Genomic DNA, 19,711 nt, shown 5'->3' with positions numbered 1-19,711 from the left:
GCTTTGGGGCTGTTTTTCTGCAAAGGGGACAGGGCGACTGATCCGTGTTAAGGGAAGAATGAACGGGGCCATGTATCGTGAGATTTTAAGCCAAAACCTCCTTCCATCAGTGAAAGCATTGAAGATGGAACGTGGCTGGGTCTTCCAGCATGACAATGATCCCAAACACACCGCTCGGGCAACGAAGGAGTGGCTCCGTAAAAAGCATTTCAAGGTCCTGGAGTGGCCTAGCCAGTCTCCAGACCTTAACCCCATAGAAAATTTGTGGAGTCTGTGTTGCCCAGCAACAGCCCCAAAACATCACTGCTCTAGAGGAGATCTGCATGGAGGAATGGGCCAAAATACCAGCTACAGTGTGTGCAAACCTGGTGAAGACTTACAGGAAACGTTTCACCTCTGTCATTGCCAACAAAGGTCATGTTACAAAGTATTGAGTTGAACTTTTGTTATTGACCAAATACTTATTTTCCACCATAATTTACAAATAAATTCTTTAAAAATCCTACAATGTGATTTCCTGGATTTTTTTTTCTCATTTTGTCTCTCATAGTTGAAGTGTACCTATGATGACAATTACAGACCTCTCTCATCTTTCTAAGTAGGAGAACCTGCACAATCAGTGGCTGACTAAATACTTTTTGGCCCCACTGTACATTTAAACCTAGGTTTCCTCAGTGATGGGTTGGTGGGTTGGCATATTAGACTGCTGCGCCATCCAAATGCCTAACCGATTGCATATGACTGGTTACTATGGTATATTTTGCCATGTTTGACTGCTAATAATTAAACTAAATACAGCATAATGTAGGATGAGACAGATAGTGACTACCTCATGACTAATTTGATTTCAGATAAACATAGCTAGCTTGCAGGACTTCTAACATGACTGTGGTTTGTAACAGCATCCAAAATCACATACTGTATATCATATAGTGTAAGAATTCTAATACCATTAGTGGTAGTGCACCAATTTGACATAGTATTTAGTGTATTAGTTGGAAGCGAGAGGATAAAACTAAAATTGTATCCCTTTTTTAAACTGCTTTAATTAAGACAAGAGACATAAATATCTTTTTACAGGTTTATTGTCTATTGCTTAATTCCATAATCTGTCTTGGTAAGAATATGATATACATGATGCTTATTTGTGATAAAGGAAGACTAACATATCTATTAGAACCTAACAAGCCAGTTTGCCAGTTTGAGTAATTCTTTTATAAATAACCATTTTCAGGTATTTAATTAAGGTTAAATATGCAGAAATGTTCCTATAGAGTGTAAAATATAATTTAAAATACATGCTTTTCATTAGTTCAAAAATATGAGTTTAATCTCTATGAGAACTCACCACTGCGGGGGAGGGAACGTGGATGATTGCCACAGATCGAGGGCGGAGTTGATTGGCAAGTTGGCAAAGGATAGTGCCATTAGACAACGCTTCTCCTAGGTCCTCTGGAAGAGTGATCTTCAGACGAGACTCCAGAGACTGAGAGATAAAGAGTGATCAAGAGAGTGTCAAACAGCACAGTGAGGAATTAAACGGCCTTGGAAGTCTATAGAGGTGTTATACGAAACACTGACTGGGTTACATGAACGTTTCAAGATAGTACTGCACATACACATTCCTTTTCACTTCATTATCATAACCGCTTTACCCTGGTTATGGTTGCAGCAGGTCCTGTTCTGACTGAAAACACTGGACATAAAGCAGGAATAACCTGGACAGGGCAAGAGTTATCTTGGAGCTTTGGCCACCTTCCCAGCAACTGAGAGTTAAAGGCCTTGCTCAGGGGCCTAAACAAGGCAATTCCACAGTGGTGGGGTTTCGCATCCAAAACCACATACTAAAACCACTTGTAGTAGTGCATTAATTTGACATACTATCAAGTCGAGTAGTGGTGGTGGGGAAGCAGTGGTGGTGGTTATGAACCAGCAACCTTTGGATCACTAGTCCATTGCCTTAACCACTGACCTACAACTGCCTACTACCAATATAACGTTTATGTTTATTTAGTAATAGTTAATACACTTTGTAAACTCCCCTTGTGATTTTTTACTCCACGTTAATACTATAGGTTGTGTGGTATTATGACCTATAATTCCAATTTTCATCTTAAGTTCCTGGTTGTAACACTACAAAATGTGAAAAGGTTAAAGGGGGGTGATTACTCATGCAAACAACAATGCAGTTTTATTATAATCTGCATAAGTAAAACATTTTTATATGCTACCGTCTTCACAGGCTGTCACACTACCTGCCTGAGAAATCTGACTGACTCAGAAATTTAGCATAATCAATAAACATTCAATACATGTCTAACCTCAACTAGATTAAATAAGATCACTTGTTATTCTGTGCATGTAAATACACTCAGCATCACCACTGTGCTAAGAATGGCCCAAAACTTGAATAATGTCTATCAGTAGTTGACACCTCACTGATAGATGGGGTAAAAGGATAGAAGGATTTTCATAACTAAAGATGGACTAGAGTGTGTTCTAGTATTCTAGTATTCTATAATTTGGATTCTCAACTGTAAAAACACTAATCAGTCAAGCAAATTCAAACTGTAGGCAGCTATGGATGAAGACACATGCAGTAAAAAGGTAACGACTGCTAAGAGAAATGACAGGAGTAAAAGTGCTGCATACCTTTCGTAACTGGGAGATTTCTGCTCTCTCCTCTCGTGGGGATTTGAGTGTGGAACGAGACTCACTGCGACCTGACTCAGCCAGAGACTGCGTTGAACCTGACACATATATAAGGTGTAAGAAAATCAATTCTCTCTTTAAATGGTTCTGTACTGACACACAAAAAACTATCCCTGTATAGAGGATTTAAGGTTGGTCATCCTTATTATGAGAATCTGGCAGAAATTATACTTAATACTAATTAATCCAGTCCTAATCCACATGCCACTCACAAGTATTAATTAGGCATACTCGTAGTGCTGTGGTATGTGATTTGGGAGACAGCTTGAGAATATAAATAACTGCTGATGTCATTAGCTTTTCAGTATAAATACTATATATTTAAAACATCCACATAAACATCCACAGGATAATAATCCACAGCGTCATCCACTATCACACCAGCGCTGAGTTTCTGAGCTCTTGGGTTTGAACCTCGGCTCTGCTACCCATCGGCTGGGCGCCCTCTAGCAGGCATAATTGACTGATGCCTGCAGCAGACAGAATCGTCTTCCAGTCTGCTGGGTGGGAAAGACCGGACTAAGGGGTGGGGTTATCAACGCTGTGTAAGGACCTTGGTTGCACAGGGTTCCTGTACAGAAAGTGGAGGAGAGCAGAGATCTGGGCATGGCTCTCTGTACATGAAGCCAAACTCACACGCATATCCAACAAAGTATGGCTGAATAAGAAGGGATTGCTGGACTGCATAAACGTCAGAAGGAGTGTGTCAAGCGAATATAGACCCTTCCAGGACGCCGCCAGGGTCCCCAGCAGCGGATTGGCTATGCTAAATTGGTAGAACAAGGGGGAAAATGCATAGAATATACTTTTAAAAAATAGTTTCTAAATGTCAGGACTTATTTCTAATTTTCACTTTGTGTGTTCCATACTATTTGGAAGTATACAGTCTGTTGTGTGTTCTCCTGCTGTGCTTTCTGCTAATCGGTCTACCAGCGTGTGGATATAAATAACTGCTGGTCATTGTCTTATTAGTAAAAATAATACATTAATTTTCATAAGGATAACAAAAATATCCACAGCCTGCAGCAGAGAAAGTGGATAGAAAAGGGATAGCGCAGAAATGAAAACCTGCTGTCACAATATGCACCTGTGACAAACAAGTTCTTGGGGGAAAAAATAAAGAAAGGAAACGCAGAACAAATTGGGGATGATAATAAACAAGCGACATCCCACCACTCCAACTGACACAGCCCACGCTGGGTCCAAACATGGGGCCCCGCTCTAAAAAGTTCTCAGGGAAAAAATACTGAGTGCAGCATTAAGCATACTTATTTTTTGTGAGCATTTTTGGGGAGCTTGTTTGTGGTAAAAAACATCATGTCTGTGCTGTGTGTACCTGTTTTAACATTGCAGCGTGAAGAGGCGCGGAAGAGGAAGCTGTTTGGTTTGGGAGCAGAGCCAGTAGGAGAGCAGGATTTAGCAGAGGATGCATCTGGAAATAAACCAGCAATAATACAACTTACATTTATTGAAAACAACTTAAGAACATTTTATTGAAAACAATTATCTTAGACATGAGTAATAATATAGAGGGGAAAATGGGCTGCGTATGAGTTGTAACAGTATGAGTTCTGTGTAAAATTGTGCGGAGACGACGCCAGACCTGCACGGCTTGTTGAGCGCTGCAAAGATCCTGGTTGAACGCTTGTATAAATCTGATCCACAGTCTAAAAGAGAGGAAAGAGCAGACATACACCCATGAGATTTAATGGAGACAAATAACCAAATTATTTAGAGAAGACTGAGAGAAACTGACCGCAGATCTCTGACGCAAACCGTTAACAGAAATGCTGCTGTCTGTAGATTCAACACTAGAGGGAGACAAAGACAATGAGTGGTTAATAAACCAGAAAGCACCACTGTGTTGACTTGTACTGATAAGCTTAAATATTAGGACCACCCCAAAAATGTGCACGGCTATGCCTGTTTTATAACAGGACCTGTTACCAGATACCATAGAGCTCCTTTAGATGTCTAGTGGAATCCATGTATTGGCAGCTCAGAGCTGTTCTGACAACATATTAGGTGGGTGGTCCTAAAGTTTTAGCTCATCTGTGTATCATTTACAAGACATTTTATAACCTTACTAGTTCTGATTTTCTGGTCATATTTAATTATCTGAGTATTTTATATTTCTTTCAACACAGACTCAATCTGACCCAGGCCTTAATAGTTTGAGCTTCCAGACTGCACCAGTTTCTAATTTACTCTGATTTTGGATGTTGATCTGCAGTAAATGCAGTAAATTTCAGCTGTGTGTTTGCCATTTCTGTTGCTATATGGCATTAGTTATAATGTCACTAATTCCACCCAAATTCATTAATTTAACACTAGAGGGGGTTTCTGACCTTAAGAATGGCGGTGGTGGTCTTTGGTTTTATGACTGTGGTTGCCAGATTGCAGTAATTGGGTGTCTTTTTCTGTTTTACTTCGCTTTTGACACTATGACGTAACTTCCCTTAAAAGTTTTGAAGACACTGCACCTACACATTAGGAAGGTGCACATTAGGTCTTCTGCTGGCTGATAGCACTGCTGGGATTCAAACCCAGATCTCAGAGGCAGTAGGCTAGCATAATACAGGTTCTTCAAACTTTTTCAAGCGACACATTTTGTTCATGAATTTGTATGCAACCCAGGTAATAGAAACAATGCATCTTATTCTCTCTGTGGTTGCCAGATTGCAGTAATTGGGTGTCTTTTTTCTGTTTTACTTCGCTTTAGACACTATGACGTAACTTCCCTTAAAAGTTTTGAAGACACTGCACCTACACATTAGAAGGGGAGGAATACCCCGGACAGCCCCATCCACCCCTCAGACACAGCCAATTCATGTCTTCTGCTGGCTGATAGCACTGCTGGGATTCAAACCCAGATCACAGAGGCAGTAGGCTAGCATAATACAGGTTTTTCAAACTTTTTCAAGCGACACATTTTGTCCATGAATTTGTATGTGACCCAGGTAATAGAAACAATGCATCTTATTCTCTCTGTGGTTGCCAGATTGCAGTAATTGGGTGTCTTTTTCTGTTTTACTTCCCTTTAGACACTATGACGTAACTTCCCTTAAAAGTTTTGAAGACACTGCACCTACACATTACGAAGGCAGGAATACCCCGGACAGCCCCATCCACCCACTCAGACATAGCCAATCGTGTCTGTGTAGATGCCCGGCCCACCAACAGCACAGATGGGATTCAAACCCAGATCTCAGAGGCAGTAGTCAAGCATAATACAGGCTTTTTCAAACTTTTTTTCAAGTGACACATTTTGTCCATGAATTTTTATGCGACCCAGGTAATAGAATCAATGCATCTTAGATTGCAGTAATTGGGTGTCTTTTCTTTCTTATTCTCCTTTTGACACTATGACATGACTTCCCTTAAAAGTTTTGAAGACACTGCACCTACACATTAGGAAGGCATACCCCGGACAGTCCCATTCACCCCCACAGACATAGCCAGTCATGTATGTGTAGATAGCACCGCTGGGATTTGATCACAGATCTCAGAGGTAACAGGCTAGCATAATACAGGGATTTTTTAACTTTATTTCAAGTGACCCACATTCTGTCCATGATTTTTTATGCAACCCAGGTAACAAACAATGCATCTTATTCTCTCTGTGGTTGCCATATTGCAGTAATTGGGTGTCTTTTCTGTTTTGCTTTCCTTTTTTCACTATGACATGACGTCCCTTAAAAGTTTTAAAGACACTGCACCTACACATTAGGAAGGCAGGAATACCCCGGACAGTACCATTCACCCCCTTAGACATAGCCAATCATGTCTGTGTAGATAGCACGGCTGGGATTCGATCACAGATCTCAGAGGCAGTGAGCTAGCGTAATACAGGGTTTTTTAAACTTTTTTTCAAGCTACACACATTTTGTCCATGATTTTTTTTACGCGACCCAGGTAACACAGACAATGCATCTTACTTTCCCTGTTTTGCTCTGTACAATCTGGTCCCACTGTGGTTTACAAGATGTAACACAAGGGGGCGATCATGTACAAGTTAATTTGGTGATTATGTGCCTGTTAAAATGTGTTTATTTAATTATTATTATTTTTCTCTGTGACCCATTTATTTTAGACTCGCGACCCATCTAAAGGTCTCGACCCAGGGTTTGAAAACCCCTGGCATAATAGACCCCTGTATCATCCGAGTGCCCAGTTTAAGAGCAGTAAATCAAATCAAATTCTTCTCCATGGGAGTAAACATCTGCCAGGATATTATGATTGTTTTACACCAGCAGAAAGAATGGGAGCGAGTCCCTTATTTGCACCAAACTTGATCTCTACTACTTATGCACTGCTGACTCCGTCCACTTTACATCAATAACAATCGCTCTGCTTCCAAACACTGTACATCACCAGATCGACTCAGTTTCAGGCTCGTCCACATTGACACCTCAGGATCTTTTTGCCTTTGTCGTGTTGAATAGTGGAAACCAGTGATTTTTCAACATGCTGACATCAGCCGTGCTGTTCCAGGCCTCTGACTGTCATGTGATTTAATGCATTCTCAGCTGATGAGTAATGCACCGTAAAAAAGGCCTGTCATTTTGCTGTAATTCTGTTGACAGCATTTATTTTCTTTTGGAATTTTTGGTCATAGAAAGGTCACAGTGTGTAGAAGAGATTTTGTATTTTAAATTGTATACACACAGTTTATAAGCAGTGTACATTATAACATGAAACGTACTTCTCTCCCTCATTTTTCATATTCCATTTAAATTACTTAAGTTTGGTCACTAAGTCTTTGGTTTTGCGCATTTCTATGGTTTTGTTTCTTCTCCCCCCTAAACCAGGTATATATCAGACACAGCTATGATGCCAGGAGCTGCTGCAAGGTTCCAATTTTTTCTTTTTTTTCCAATTTTACTTTTTAACTGACCACATTTTTGTTCCGGCATTTTCATACAATAATTATTTATTAAAATATACATTAATGACAATGAAAGCTGATTCCTAATATAGATGTCAGTGATTAACTGGTTAAGCAATAACCGATAAAAAAGTCGTTTTATAATTAATGCTGTCAGTTTAAAATGTTATTTTAATTTTTTGCATTTTCCCCCAATTTTCCTCCCAATCTAGTCGCATCCAATTACCTGACTGCATTACTCTTCTTCTCTACTGATGTTGACCTCTACTCTTGACTAAGGAGAGCTGTGACTAACCCGCGCCCCCTCCGACATGCATGCAGTAGCACTAGGCGAGTTAATATATGGATCAGCTTTATGTACGGAGAGACACACCCTGATCACGCATTATCCCTCATCTCTGTGCAGGCGCCATCAACCAGCCAGCAGAGGTCGTAATTGCACCAGTCATGATTAATCTCCTCCGGCACCCCTCCCCCCCTTGAACAACAGCCAGTTGTTGTTCGTGTAGGTGCCCAGGCAGAGCTGAGTTTTTTAGTGTTTTACCGCTGCACCACCTGAGCACCATTTTTATTCATTTTGACTCCAGTTGAGAGTGCAGCTACAGTCTGTAAGCGTGCTGATTTAAAACACACTCTCTGCCACCATCAGTGCCCAGTCGCCAGCTCTGCTTACACACTGCATTCACCGATTTCTAATCTGAGCAGGAAAACTTTTTAAGCACTTACATTATTTAAGTAATAAAGTAATGAATGGCAGAACTATTATGCATTAAAATCACAAACAGTAAACACAGTTTTCATTAGTATAGAGTCTAAACACTATACTAAACTCTGCACATATGAACCTGTGTGTGTTTTTTTAAACAAACATGATGTGGATATTCTGCATCATGCTCCAGTGTAAAGGTCAAACTTATCATCCAGTAATAACTACACTAATGTTTCCAGGAAGAGCTTTATTATACAGGCTGCATCTCGATTCATTATAATTAGCATGTCTAGTTTGCTACCGACTGTTTTAAATCTGTACTCTAAATGCTGAACTGTTCGTGTTTACAGTGTTTATGTTCAGTGTTTAAGTGTATATGCGAATGCTCACTGTATATTAGTATCACGTTTATGTTGCCAGAAATTGTCAGATTAGATGTCGAGTTTTTTTTGCTGTCACAAAACAAATCTGTACAAAAAAGGTACATATGAAAGCTACATGCAGTCTAAATGTATGTATTTGATGTATTTTTTAGCATCTGCACACGTTAGTTCTTTATTCTTTAAAACTGTCCAAAAGGTCAATGCCAGGGGTATAACTGATCACACACACCCTACAATACACATTAACTAACAAACTCAGCGAACATGAAACAGGCCTCGACTTTCTTACCACGACACACTTCCTGTTCCCGCCTGTTTGGCTGTCACTGCTGACTGACTTCCTGTTTTCAGTGCTATCTTCTGCAAACTGAAAGAAAATAGTATGTACATATTAGTACCACTAAATGAAAACAGTACAGAGAAGTGTGATAGGAGGCTGCATTAACTGTACAAACAGTACTATCAACATGTCTTTGTTATATTTCTTTGGTAATGCAGTCGACTAATGGAGAAATATCAGAGCCATCAGCTATCACCAGTGTCCTCTATACTGTTACACGGTGCTATCGATGAAAATATTTTTGTATTTCTGTATGACCAGTCTCAACACTTCCAAGTTCTAGAATTCTCTCTGAAACTACTACTTCTCAGTGATATAAAAAAGGTAGCTCAAAATGTATGCAAAATCTGAGTGCGTTTTATCACGCCCACACTCACCGCTCTCGCTGTTGCTGCTGCGCCCGCTCTCTCTCCTGCCAGAGCTGCAGCGTGCCAGGCCTCCTCTTCTCCTCCAGTGTGGGACTAGATGGAGACCAAACATCTACTGACTCACTGCCGACACTTCTTCTGCAGAGAAAAGTTAAAACTACTGTTAACAGCAGCTTTTGGGGATTTTAAAGTTGTCAAACTATTTTAAACTATCTGAATCTCAGCCAAAGGTGCATGTCAGGGGCTGGTTTTATAGATAGTGGGGGTATTTTGGTTTTTCCATTGTTTACTGCCATTTTAATTAGTTTGGTAGTATCAGTAGTGAAAGGAATGTCTCAATCCAGTGACTAAAGGTTAGGAGAAGATACAGCCTAAAATGAGTCCAGTTTAGGATATGTTCCAATCTGATCCACTGATGATCTGATGCTTTTATCATTATATAAACATAGGGCAGTTATCACAGAGCATTATTATTACTTCTTTTAGTGGGAGGCACAGTGGCTCAGTGGGTAGCACTGTTGCCTCACAGCAAGAAGGTCCTGGGTATGGGGCGGTCGGGTCCTTTCTGTGTGGAGTTCTGTGTGGAGTTGTCTGTGTGGGTTTCCTCCGGGAGCTCCGGTTTCCTCCCACAGTCCAAAAACATGCAAGTGAGGTGAACTGGAGGTACAAAATTGTTCGTGACTGTGTTTGACATTAACTTGTGAACTGATGAATCCTGTGTAACGAGTGACTACAGTTTCTGTCATGAATGTAACCAAAGTGTAAAACATGACGTTAAAATCCTAATAAACAAACAAACTTCTTTTAGTTAATAGTGGTTTCTCTCTTGGCACTTGCAACAAAAGCTCGATTTATGGAGGGTTGTTGGTTGTCCTTCCAAAACGTTCCCCTATTTCTGCACAGGTCTTGTAGAGCCTTTTCAGAGTGACCTTTTAAATCTTTCTTACCTCCCTGACCAAAGCCCTTCTTGTCTCGATGCCCAATTTGGACCAGATAGCCAACTTTAGGAAGGTTTAAGGTTGTGCAAAGCTTGCACCATTTCAAAATTATTAAGGCCAGTGTGGTCCTGGGAACACTCAAAGCCTTAAATATTGTTTTATTTCCTTATGCTGATGTATGCCTTGCCACAATGAGATGACGGAGAGCCACAGACAGTTCCTTGGACTTCATGGCTTAGTTTTTGTCCTGACAATGCAGTGTAAATTGTGGGCTATAAGAGACTCAGGTGTGGGCCTTTCCAATGTCAGTTCAAATTGCAAAAGGTGGACTCCAGTTAAGTTCTAGACACACCTCAATAATAATTCAAGCAAACAAGGTGCACCTGATCACAATTTTGAGGGCTACCTGCGTGGCTGGTGCAGGAACATCTGCACCAAAACTGACATTTATGACTTCTAAAAAAAACAAGGTGACTGAAAACTATCAACTGGTTTCACTCAGATCAGCCTCACAAGTCTCTAGTTGCTATAGTAACAACAACATTAAACCCAGCTTCTCCCTGCATGTGCAGGTTTATTATACACCTACACATTAAACAGAGCTCATTCTACATCTGCAGTTGGAATGAATGAAAGATCTTGGCACACAAACACAGCCTGTGAGTGTTTGCTTTTCTGGCCGTGAGTTTACCAGCCTAAAATACAGTTCCTGATACAGTTGACGGCCTGACAATATTGGTCTTTAGTAAATAACTTGACTGGTGTTTGTACTCATGCAGCCTTGAGCTCTGGGAGGAAACTAATAAAAATCCTTGTTGACTTTCCCAGCTCCTCAAACACACACTGAGAATGACCTTGATATGTCTGTGAGGGAGACTACGATAAAAAGAGTAGGAGGGGGGCACACAGAGAAAAAGAGAGCAGACTAAAAAACAAGAAAAATAGCTAAATCAGTTTTGCTCTAAAATCTACATTTTAGTAGGGTAGATTCAGTAGAAGATTTAGTAGAAGATTCACTTCTGTAGTATAGCTAGAAATCAAAACTTCTCAGAGACCAAAATAAGGATTGAATTTCACATACAACTGGTATTACAGGCTCATTGTAAATGTCTAATGATGAGCTCATACTTGTGTTGCTTTGTGTACACAGGGTTTTACCTGCTGCCCACAGATTCAGGGCTCTGTGAGGGTGTGGACCTGCTGATTTCAGTCTTCTCCTGAAACACAAAAATCAGAATGACCCGTGAGTAAGAGAGTTCTCATATGTACTGTTATGAAATTACATGAAATTAAATGAATTCAGTGGTGTGAGAGACTGCAATGGACACCCATTTATTTCTGACTAGGACATGTTCTTAATGTACCACATTTCACGGCAGTCATTAAATAACACTTATAAATTGAATGATAGAATAAATGGAAGCTACAATACACAGCACAGTCTACCTTAACAGTTAAACGTAAACCTAGAACATTCAGTGATGGTGCAAGGCTTCATGTTTAATATTTCTCAAATACAAAAATTCTCGTCCGTGTTTTGACACCCAAACCAAAAAGCTTTTTAGATAGATAGATACTTTATTTATCCCAAAGGAAATTTTTTTTTTTTTTTAGATTAGATACTTTTTTATATTTTTTTTATCTATTTTTTAATTTTTTTATATTTTACAGTGAAAACAGACTATAAATTATCTACAATGGTTTTCATTAGTTATGTGAACAAACACAGTTGGAAATGGATTTAAATATTCTGGATGGATTATATCCCTAATGAAACAAGACACAGATAAAGATTTGGTCTCAATTTGAAAAAGAGAAGCTCAGGTAAGCAGCGGTTACGATTTAATGCTGCTGTGTGGTTGATCTGGGTCACGGTTCTGCTGTTTACCGTGCGCTTTCATTTTGCAATGATAGAAAGGATTATCAAATATTGAACGTTTTAGGGATTTTTTTGATGCTCATTTATTCGAAGTAAAACGGACAGCATAAATGTCAGAATGTATCAGAACTACAGTATTTTCTTTATAAGATAAAAAATATGGGCAGTGCCATGCCATTGTACTTTAAGTTTACATTATATCGTATCGTATATCGCCACTTCTCAAAAGCATATCGAGATATGAGTTTTAGTCATAGCGACCAGCCCTAGTCCTGATGTATAATTTGTAATTTATCCTTATGTATTATTCATACTGTCTAAGTGTGTATGCCAACTCTTATAAAGCTCCACTATAAAATGAAAAATCAATCACACTACATTATTACGCTAGCCTGCTACTGCTGGGATCCTGGGTTTAAATATTAGTGGTGTTAATTGCCGGTCAGTCGTCTGCATGGACATGACTGGCTAATGTCCGAGGAGAAACAACCAAGCCATTGAAAGGTGCACTTGTCAGTTCCCAGACCTGGATAAAAATATGAGGGTTGTGTCAGGAAGGGCATCTGGTGTAATAACTGTGCCAAATCTGGAATGCGGACCAGATCTGCTATGGCGACCCCTAAATACGGGGGATGCCGGGGTGAAAAAAAATCACGTTGCATTCTAATTATATAAAGGCTATTATAACTTTCTCCTCTCAGAGGAATGACATGAGGCAAATTATCTCTGGCAACTGGCTCACAAAAAGTCAACAGAAATTTGGCAAATGGGTGCGTAGACTGTTTGCCCTTTGCTCTATGTGCGAGTAGGCTTGTTACTGGGTCACAGAAATTATATTAGTTAGAGTTAGGGCCCTACTAAATTCATGGGGAAATGTGCTTAATTTTACAGACCTCGTAAAAAACACTCATAATTGTATGATAGAATAAATGGAAGCTACATTACACAGCACAGCCTACCTTAATAGTTGAATGTAAACCTAAAATATCCAGAGACATTGCGAGGCTCTGTCCCAAATGCAAAACTACTTGCCCCCACCCCCTCATCAACAGAATTGGTTGGGAGTTTTCCAAACTCAGTTACCCAATTAGTGTTTTTAGCTGCTTTAGACCTCGACATCTTGGACATTTTGACCAACCAGTTGCTAACTGAATTGCTGTAGGATTGCAACTGTAACAGACTTGTCTTTGGTGTAGTGTGCTGACAATGTTTGATGTATGTGTTTACGTAATAAGTGCATTTTGTCCCTTTGGGAATTCCACAATCAATGGAAAAGTGTGCTTCTCTACACACGTGATCATCTCTCTGATCTAGTCTGTGCTGCACCTCAAATGAATAAGCCAGCAAAGTATTATGCTACCAATGGTTTGTCTATGTACAGTTAATTTTTTTACCTTATAAACTCTAAAGACACTCGGTTACACTAGGACCACCTCAGAGTGCAAATTAACCAGTAAACTTAAATGTTAAATCGCTAAACACAGACCTTGAATCCTGAATTTCAAATTCAAGCAAATTGCATATTACACGGGAAACGGCTCATTTTACTGCCTGTGGTGCAATTTTCACAGCCGTGAATTAGGTAGGGCCTTAGTTGTATAGTGTATGGTGTAATGGTTACCTTATCAGTTTTTTAAACACAAAATTAAATGCAATTTCATTTTACTGTTAAAACAGCAGCTTGCGTTTAAAGTTCTGTAATGCTACATCTTGGTCTCATCACAAAAAACTGGCATTTCTAACAGGGGTGTGTAGACTTTATACAGTAGTGTTCAAAATAATAGCAGTCCAACACCATTGACCTGATAAATCAGTGTTTTTAGTAGAAATGCTATTTCTACATAGCAAAAAATTTACTTGAAAGTGTAGTAGAGTAATGAAAACAAAACAAACCCAACAATTAGGACATGCATCCCACTCATTCTGAGTAATCGAAGCATTGATTGAAAGGGGGTTGTTCAAAATAATAGCAGTGAGGAGTTTAATTGGTGAAGTCATTCATTCTGCAGAAGAACGGGTGTCAGTTTTGGCCCTTATTTAATGTAGGAGGGTGGCAAATGTTGCACAGGTTGGTCATAGCACATTTCCTTTTGAAATACTGGGTAAAATGAGTTGTTCCAGACATTGTTCTGATGAACAGCGTACTTTGATTAAAAAGTTGATTGTAGAGAGAAAAAACATACAGAGAAGTGCAGCAAATTATAGGCTGCTCAGCTAAAATGATCTCAAATGCCTTGAAGTGACAACCAAAACCTGAAAGATACGGAAGGAAGCGTGGAACTACTGTTCAATTGGATCGAAGATTAGCCAAAATAGCAAATACTCAGTATTTCTCCTCCAGAAAGATCAAGGAACATCTAAATTGTGAGTGAGTACAGAAGATGATTAAGTGAAGCCAATTTACCAGCAAGAACTCCTTGCAAAGTCCCGTTGTTAAGAAACAGACGTGTCCTGAATGGGTTAACATTTGCCAAGGAACACATTGACTGGTCCAAAGAGAAATGGCTCAACATTTTGTGGACTGGTGAAAGCAAAATTGTTCTTTTTGGGTCTAGTGGCCGTAGACAGTATGTCAGACGACCCCCAAGCACTGAATTCAAGCCAAAGTACACTGTGAAGACAGTAAAGCACGGTGGTACAAAATGATGATATGGGGATGTTTTTCATACCATGGTGTTACGCCTATTTATCACATACGAGCGATCATAGATCAGTTTAAATATATCAGAATACTTCAGGAGATCATGTTGCCCTATGTTAAAGAAGAAATGTCCTTAAAATGGGTGTTTCAACATGACAATGACCCAAAACATCTTGGTTACAGACAAACAAGATTGAGGTAATAGAGTGACCAGCCCAATCCCCTGACCTCAATCCCATAGAGAACTTGTGTTCTGATATCTGAAATGCGTTCTTTTGAGGCAAAACCCAAAATTGCAGAAGAACTGTGGAATGTAGTCTAATCATCCTGGACTGGAATACCTGTTCAGAGGTGCCAGAAGTTGGTCGACTCCATGCAACACAGATCTCGGAAACAATTGTTCTGCCACTAAATATTAGTTCAGTAATTTAAACTAAAGTGAAACCTCAAAAAAATGTTCATGTTATAGATCATTTTTTTGAGTTTTTAAAGAAAAATGCTGCACTGCTATTATTTTGAACAGCCTAATATTCATTTTTCTTAACTTTCTGTAAAGGATTAACACAAACTGGCTACATTTTGTTAATGTTTTGATTTAGAATTGAAAGTGTAGTATTTTCAGTGCATTTGCATTTATGGAAATAAAAGTTATTATAATGATTTTGTGCTTTATTCGCTTTTTTAAAATCACTGCTATTTTTTTGAACACCACTGTATATCCACTGTATTACATCAGTCAAGTTTTCGCCACATCACCCACCCCAGTACGGAGGGAATTAATTCTCCTGACCTTAGGGGGTGATGTTTTTGAAGGACTAGGAGGATCTGGCTTGCATCTTTCTTCATTCTCTTCCGTTACACTGTTGTCAATGAAAAAAACCACTTGCTCCACATCTCCATTCACTACAGGAAGTGAAAAAAAGAGTGTGAGTTAGCTAATGCACATCATAGGTAGTTCTGCTTTTTACATTGTTTAATTTTTTAAATACCTTTGGGTGTGTCTAGAAGTAAGTCTCTCTCTTCTTCTTCCTGAAGATTCGAGTGATGATCACGAGACATCTCAGCTAATCGCAAAGATCGTTCTGAGAAATCATCTGCTGACTGAAGAGAGACGTGCGTTAAAAAAATGCATATGCATGCATAAAAAATACATGCGTTCATTTTCTGAACACAATATTTACCAGTCAAATACCAGGACATGGCAGGACGCAGACATGTGCAGATATTCGATTTACATTTATGCCATTTAGTGGATGCTCTTATCCAAAGTGAGTTACAATTGTGACCAAACATAATTCAAGCGATTAAGGGATAAGAGCTTTGCTTGACGGCCCAACGGTGGCAACCTAGCCCTTAGTGGGGCTTAAACCAACAACCTTCTGATGCTACAACTACCACATTAGACAGATGACTGTCCTAAACTGTTTTGAATTTTAAAAGCTAATCATATTACAGCATGTCGCTCTATCAGCTTTGATATATTATGCAGCAAGTGAACATTTTACCCTCAAAGTTGATGTGTTAGAAGCAAGCGTAAGGATTTGAGTGAGTTTGACAAGGGCCAAATTGTGATGGCTAGACGACTGGGTCAGAGCATCTCCAAAACTGCAGCTCTTGTAGGGTGTTCCTGGTCTGCAGTGGTCAGTTTCTATCAAAAGTGGTCCAAGGAAGGAACAGTGGTGAACCGGTGTCAGGGTCATGGGCGGCCAAGGCTCATTGATGCATGTGGGGAGCGAAGGCTGGCCCGTGTGGTCCGATCTAACGAGCTACTGTAGCTCAAATTGCTGAAGAAGTTAATGCTGGTTCTGATAAAAAGGTGTCAGATTACACAGTGCATCACAGTTTGTTGCGTATGGGGTGACCAACACAATATTAGGAAAGTGGTCATAATGTTATGCCTGATCGGTGTGTATATATGCTTTATTAAAAAAGCTGTAAAAAGGAATTGATCCCTTTGTCATACTAAATGATTTCTGATCAATTCTTAAACTCAACAGTGCTAATCTGAAGCAATGAGGATGGATTGCACGGTGGAGTGGGATTAGGGATTCATTGGTTGACACTCTGCAATGAATTGGCACCCTTTTCAGGGTATTTCTGCCCTGCCCAGTGTTTCATGGTGGAACCAGACCCACAGTAACCCTGATCAGGATAAGTGACTGAAAAAAAAAAAGAGCAATCTCACATCACCTCATTTCCTGACCATCTCTTGCTGCCACTGTCCACACTGTTAAAGCCACTGTCAAGACCACCATACTGTTCAGGGAAAAGTTCCTGATCTGAAAGACTGCAAGGACAGTGCACACACATAAACAAAACACGCACACACACACACACACACACACACACACACACACACACACACACACACACACACACACACACACACACACACACACACACAGATTCAGGTTCACTGCTCCTTAAAACAAATTTTTTCATCCCTAACTCATAATTACGCTTCCTGTCTTCTCAATCCCCATGCTCATATTTATACTTAAATATTTCCAGGCCTGTTCTGCTTTGTCTCAGTTTGTCCACTGATAAACACCACCACTTGTTTTTTTACCATATCCTTTTTTTGTAAACAAAATACATATTTTCATTTGCTGGTCTAGAGAATGTAATCCCAAAATGTGCTGGTGTCATCCAGGTGCTTTTTCGCAAGTGACAGATAGGCACTTAGGTTACTCAAAGTGAGCAGTGATTTGCTTCTTGATACCCACCCATGAATTTATTTTTGCGTAGTCTCTTCTGGATCATGGAGTCGTGGAGTGTATATATATATAAAATGACAAGTACATAGCAGCACTTACTGTGGTTTCACAGTGTCCTAGAGCCTTATCAATGTCTCTGTACTTCTTTCCATTCCATTTCCATACAGTAGTATGGAAGAAAACTATACAGGAAAACATTATATAAACTATATATATATTTATATGTTGTATGTTTGTAGTATATAATGTAAAGTCAAGTGCAGGAAAAAACTGAAGATATTGGGTGTGGTGGGGGGATTCTTGCTGGTCAGTGTGAGGACAGCCTGTGTATTAGCAAACTCCAGGTGGGCTGTCACATGTCTTTTACTCAACAGGGCTTCCCTCTTGCCACTCTTTAATAAAGGCCTGGTTTATGGAGTGATGCTGAGATGGTTGTCCACCAAACATGGACATTCTTTCATCTCAAACACAAGTCTTTTGGAGCCCTTATAGAGTGAACTATGGGTTGATTGTTAATTAATAAAAAAAAAAAAGTCAAGGGGTCTGAATACTTTCTGACTTCACTGAACACCTGCTTAAAAACACTTCAAATAACCTCTGTCGTCTCTTACCAGCTGTTAAAGCCGCTGGGTCTCAGAGCTCTCTCCAGTGGGTCGTGGCTACTCTTGCATGCTTCCATGTTCAGGTACTTGAAGATATGGATCTTCCCTTTAGAGCAAATCTGTGCTGGAGGCATCTGCAGAGGATTGTTGTCCAGGGAGATGAACTGCAGGTGCCGCAGGTGCCGGTAGCACACGGGAACATGGGAAATGCGGTTACATGAGACATCCAGCCGAACAAGAGGCAACTCGGATAGCTCTGTAAAAGAGGTAGGAATTAGAGTGTTGCATTATGTGTTAGAATCAAGATTTGATTTGTAGTAAGAAAATCTGATAGGAGTACTAGTGACTGTAGTTATTTATAATATATTATTTATTTATTAGGATTTTATCATCATGTTTACACACTTTGGTTACATTCATGACATAACAGGTAGTTACTAGTTACACAAGATTCATCAGGTTAAGTTTTTAATATCAAACACAGTAATGGACAATTTTGTATCTCTAATTCACCTCACTTGCATGTCTTTGGACTGTAGGAGAAAACCGGAGGTCCCGGAGGAAACCCACACAGACACGGGGAGAACATGCAAACTCCACACAGGAAGGGCCCAGACCGATCCACCTGGAAATCGAACCCAGGACCTTCTTGCTACCCACTGAGCCACTGCGCCGCCCCAGTTTTTTTTAATAATTGTAATATATAGTTAATTAAATATAAGTAATAAAAGCATACTCACTAAATCAGCTCGCCAACTGTTCGCTAGCTCCCTGTCCCAATAGAGATGGGACAGCTGGGTCTGTGTGTGTGTGTGTGTGTGTGTGTGAGACTATGATAAACTAACCCTCTGGTAAGGTCGTAAGCTGGTTTCTTCTCAAGTTTAAATCCCGTAAACACTCTAGCTGACCCAGTTCCACCGGCAAATACTGCAACTCATTACAGCTCACATCCTGCACACAGAAAACCAGGGATACAGCCTGTATAAACCATCATGCAGAGAAGCTCACATACATACATACTGTATTAGGAAATAAAAAGGTGACCAAACAGATTCTTGTATTTATTTGATCTGACATTCAAACACTGAATACGCAAACTGTAAAGGTAGACAGAGTTTAAATGGCACAAAAAAGATTTAAATTAAAAGCTTATCCAAATATCTAACTAAACAAGAGTACAGCGGTTGCAAAGTGTTTGAACTCGCAATCTCAGCGGAGCCACCGACCTGGCCAGGCATTTACACAGACACAACTGGCTGTGTTTGAAGGAGGAAAGGTCAGACAGGGTCTCTTTCCGCTGCTAATGTGATTTCTGTGATTTCTGGGGAGTCACATGGAGCCTAGTGATCCGACTCTCCCTAATTAAATCGGGGGTTGTGCAAGTGACAGCGCATTCACAATAAGGAATGAAAGCATAGTGACTAAACAACCCAATGTACTTCCAGTTTTTGTCTAGAGATGTTGCTTTGTTGTGTGCTTGATTTTTTGCACCTATTGGCAATAGGTTTGCCTGTATTAACTGAAGTACTGTTTG

General features: G+C 39.8%; 1 protein-coding gene across 2 annotated transcripts in view; it reads right to left on the bottom strand.

Annotated features, from left to right (window-relative positions):
• lrch4 (leucine-rich repeats and calponin homology (CH) domain containing 4) overlaps positions 1–19,711 on the bottom strand; it is a 70,552-nt gene that overhangs the window by 11,928 nt on the left and 38,913 nt on the right. For both annotated transcript variants that reach the window (XM_062994230.1, XM_062994228.1), the window contains exons 4-16: positions 19,023–19,128; positions 18,187–18,433; positions 17,049–17,145; positions 15,848–15,959; positions 15,649–15,761; positions 11,497–11,555; positions 9,410–9,538; positions 8,982–9,059; positions 4,469–4,523; positions 4,316–4,379; positions 4,049–4,144; positions 2,653–2,750; positions 1,349–1,486 (exon numbers count right to left, since the gene is read on the bottom strand). In XM_062994230.1, the coding sequence (XP_062850300.1) occupies positions 1,349–1,486; positions 2,653–2,750; positions 4,049–4,144; positions 4,316–4,379; positions 4,469–4,523; positions 8,982–9,059; positions 9,410–9,538; positions 11,497–11,555; positions 15,649–15,761; positions 15,848–15,959; positions 17,049–17,145; positions 18,187–18,433; positions 19,023–19,128 (1,392 nt within the window). The remainder of the gene's footprint in view (positions 1–1,348; positions 1,487–2,652; positions 2,751–4,048; positions 4,145–4,315; positions 4,380–4,468; positions 4,524–8,981; positions 9,060–9,409; positions 9,539–11,496; positions 11,556–15,648; positions 15,762–15,847; positions 15,960–17,048; positions 17,146–18,186; positions 18,434–19,022; positions 19,129–19,711) is intronic.

Source organism: Trichomycterus rosablanca, chromosome 4 (genome assembly GCF_030014385.1).
Source record: "Trichomycterus rosablanca isolate fTriRos1 chromosome 4, fTriRos1.hap1, whole genome shotgun sequence".
NCBI lineage: Eukaryota > Metazoa > Chordata > Actinopteri > Siluriformes > Trichomycteridae > Trichomycterus > Trichomycterus rosablanca.
The sequence above is the reverse complement of the archived record's forward strand: the minus strand, read 5'-3'. Positions and strand labels throughout refer to the sequence as shown.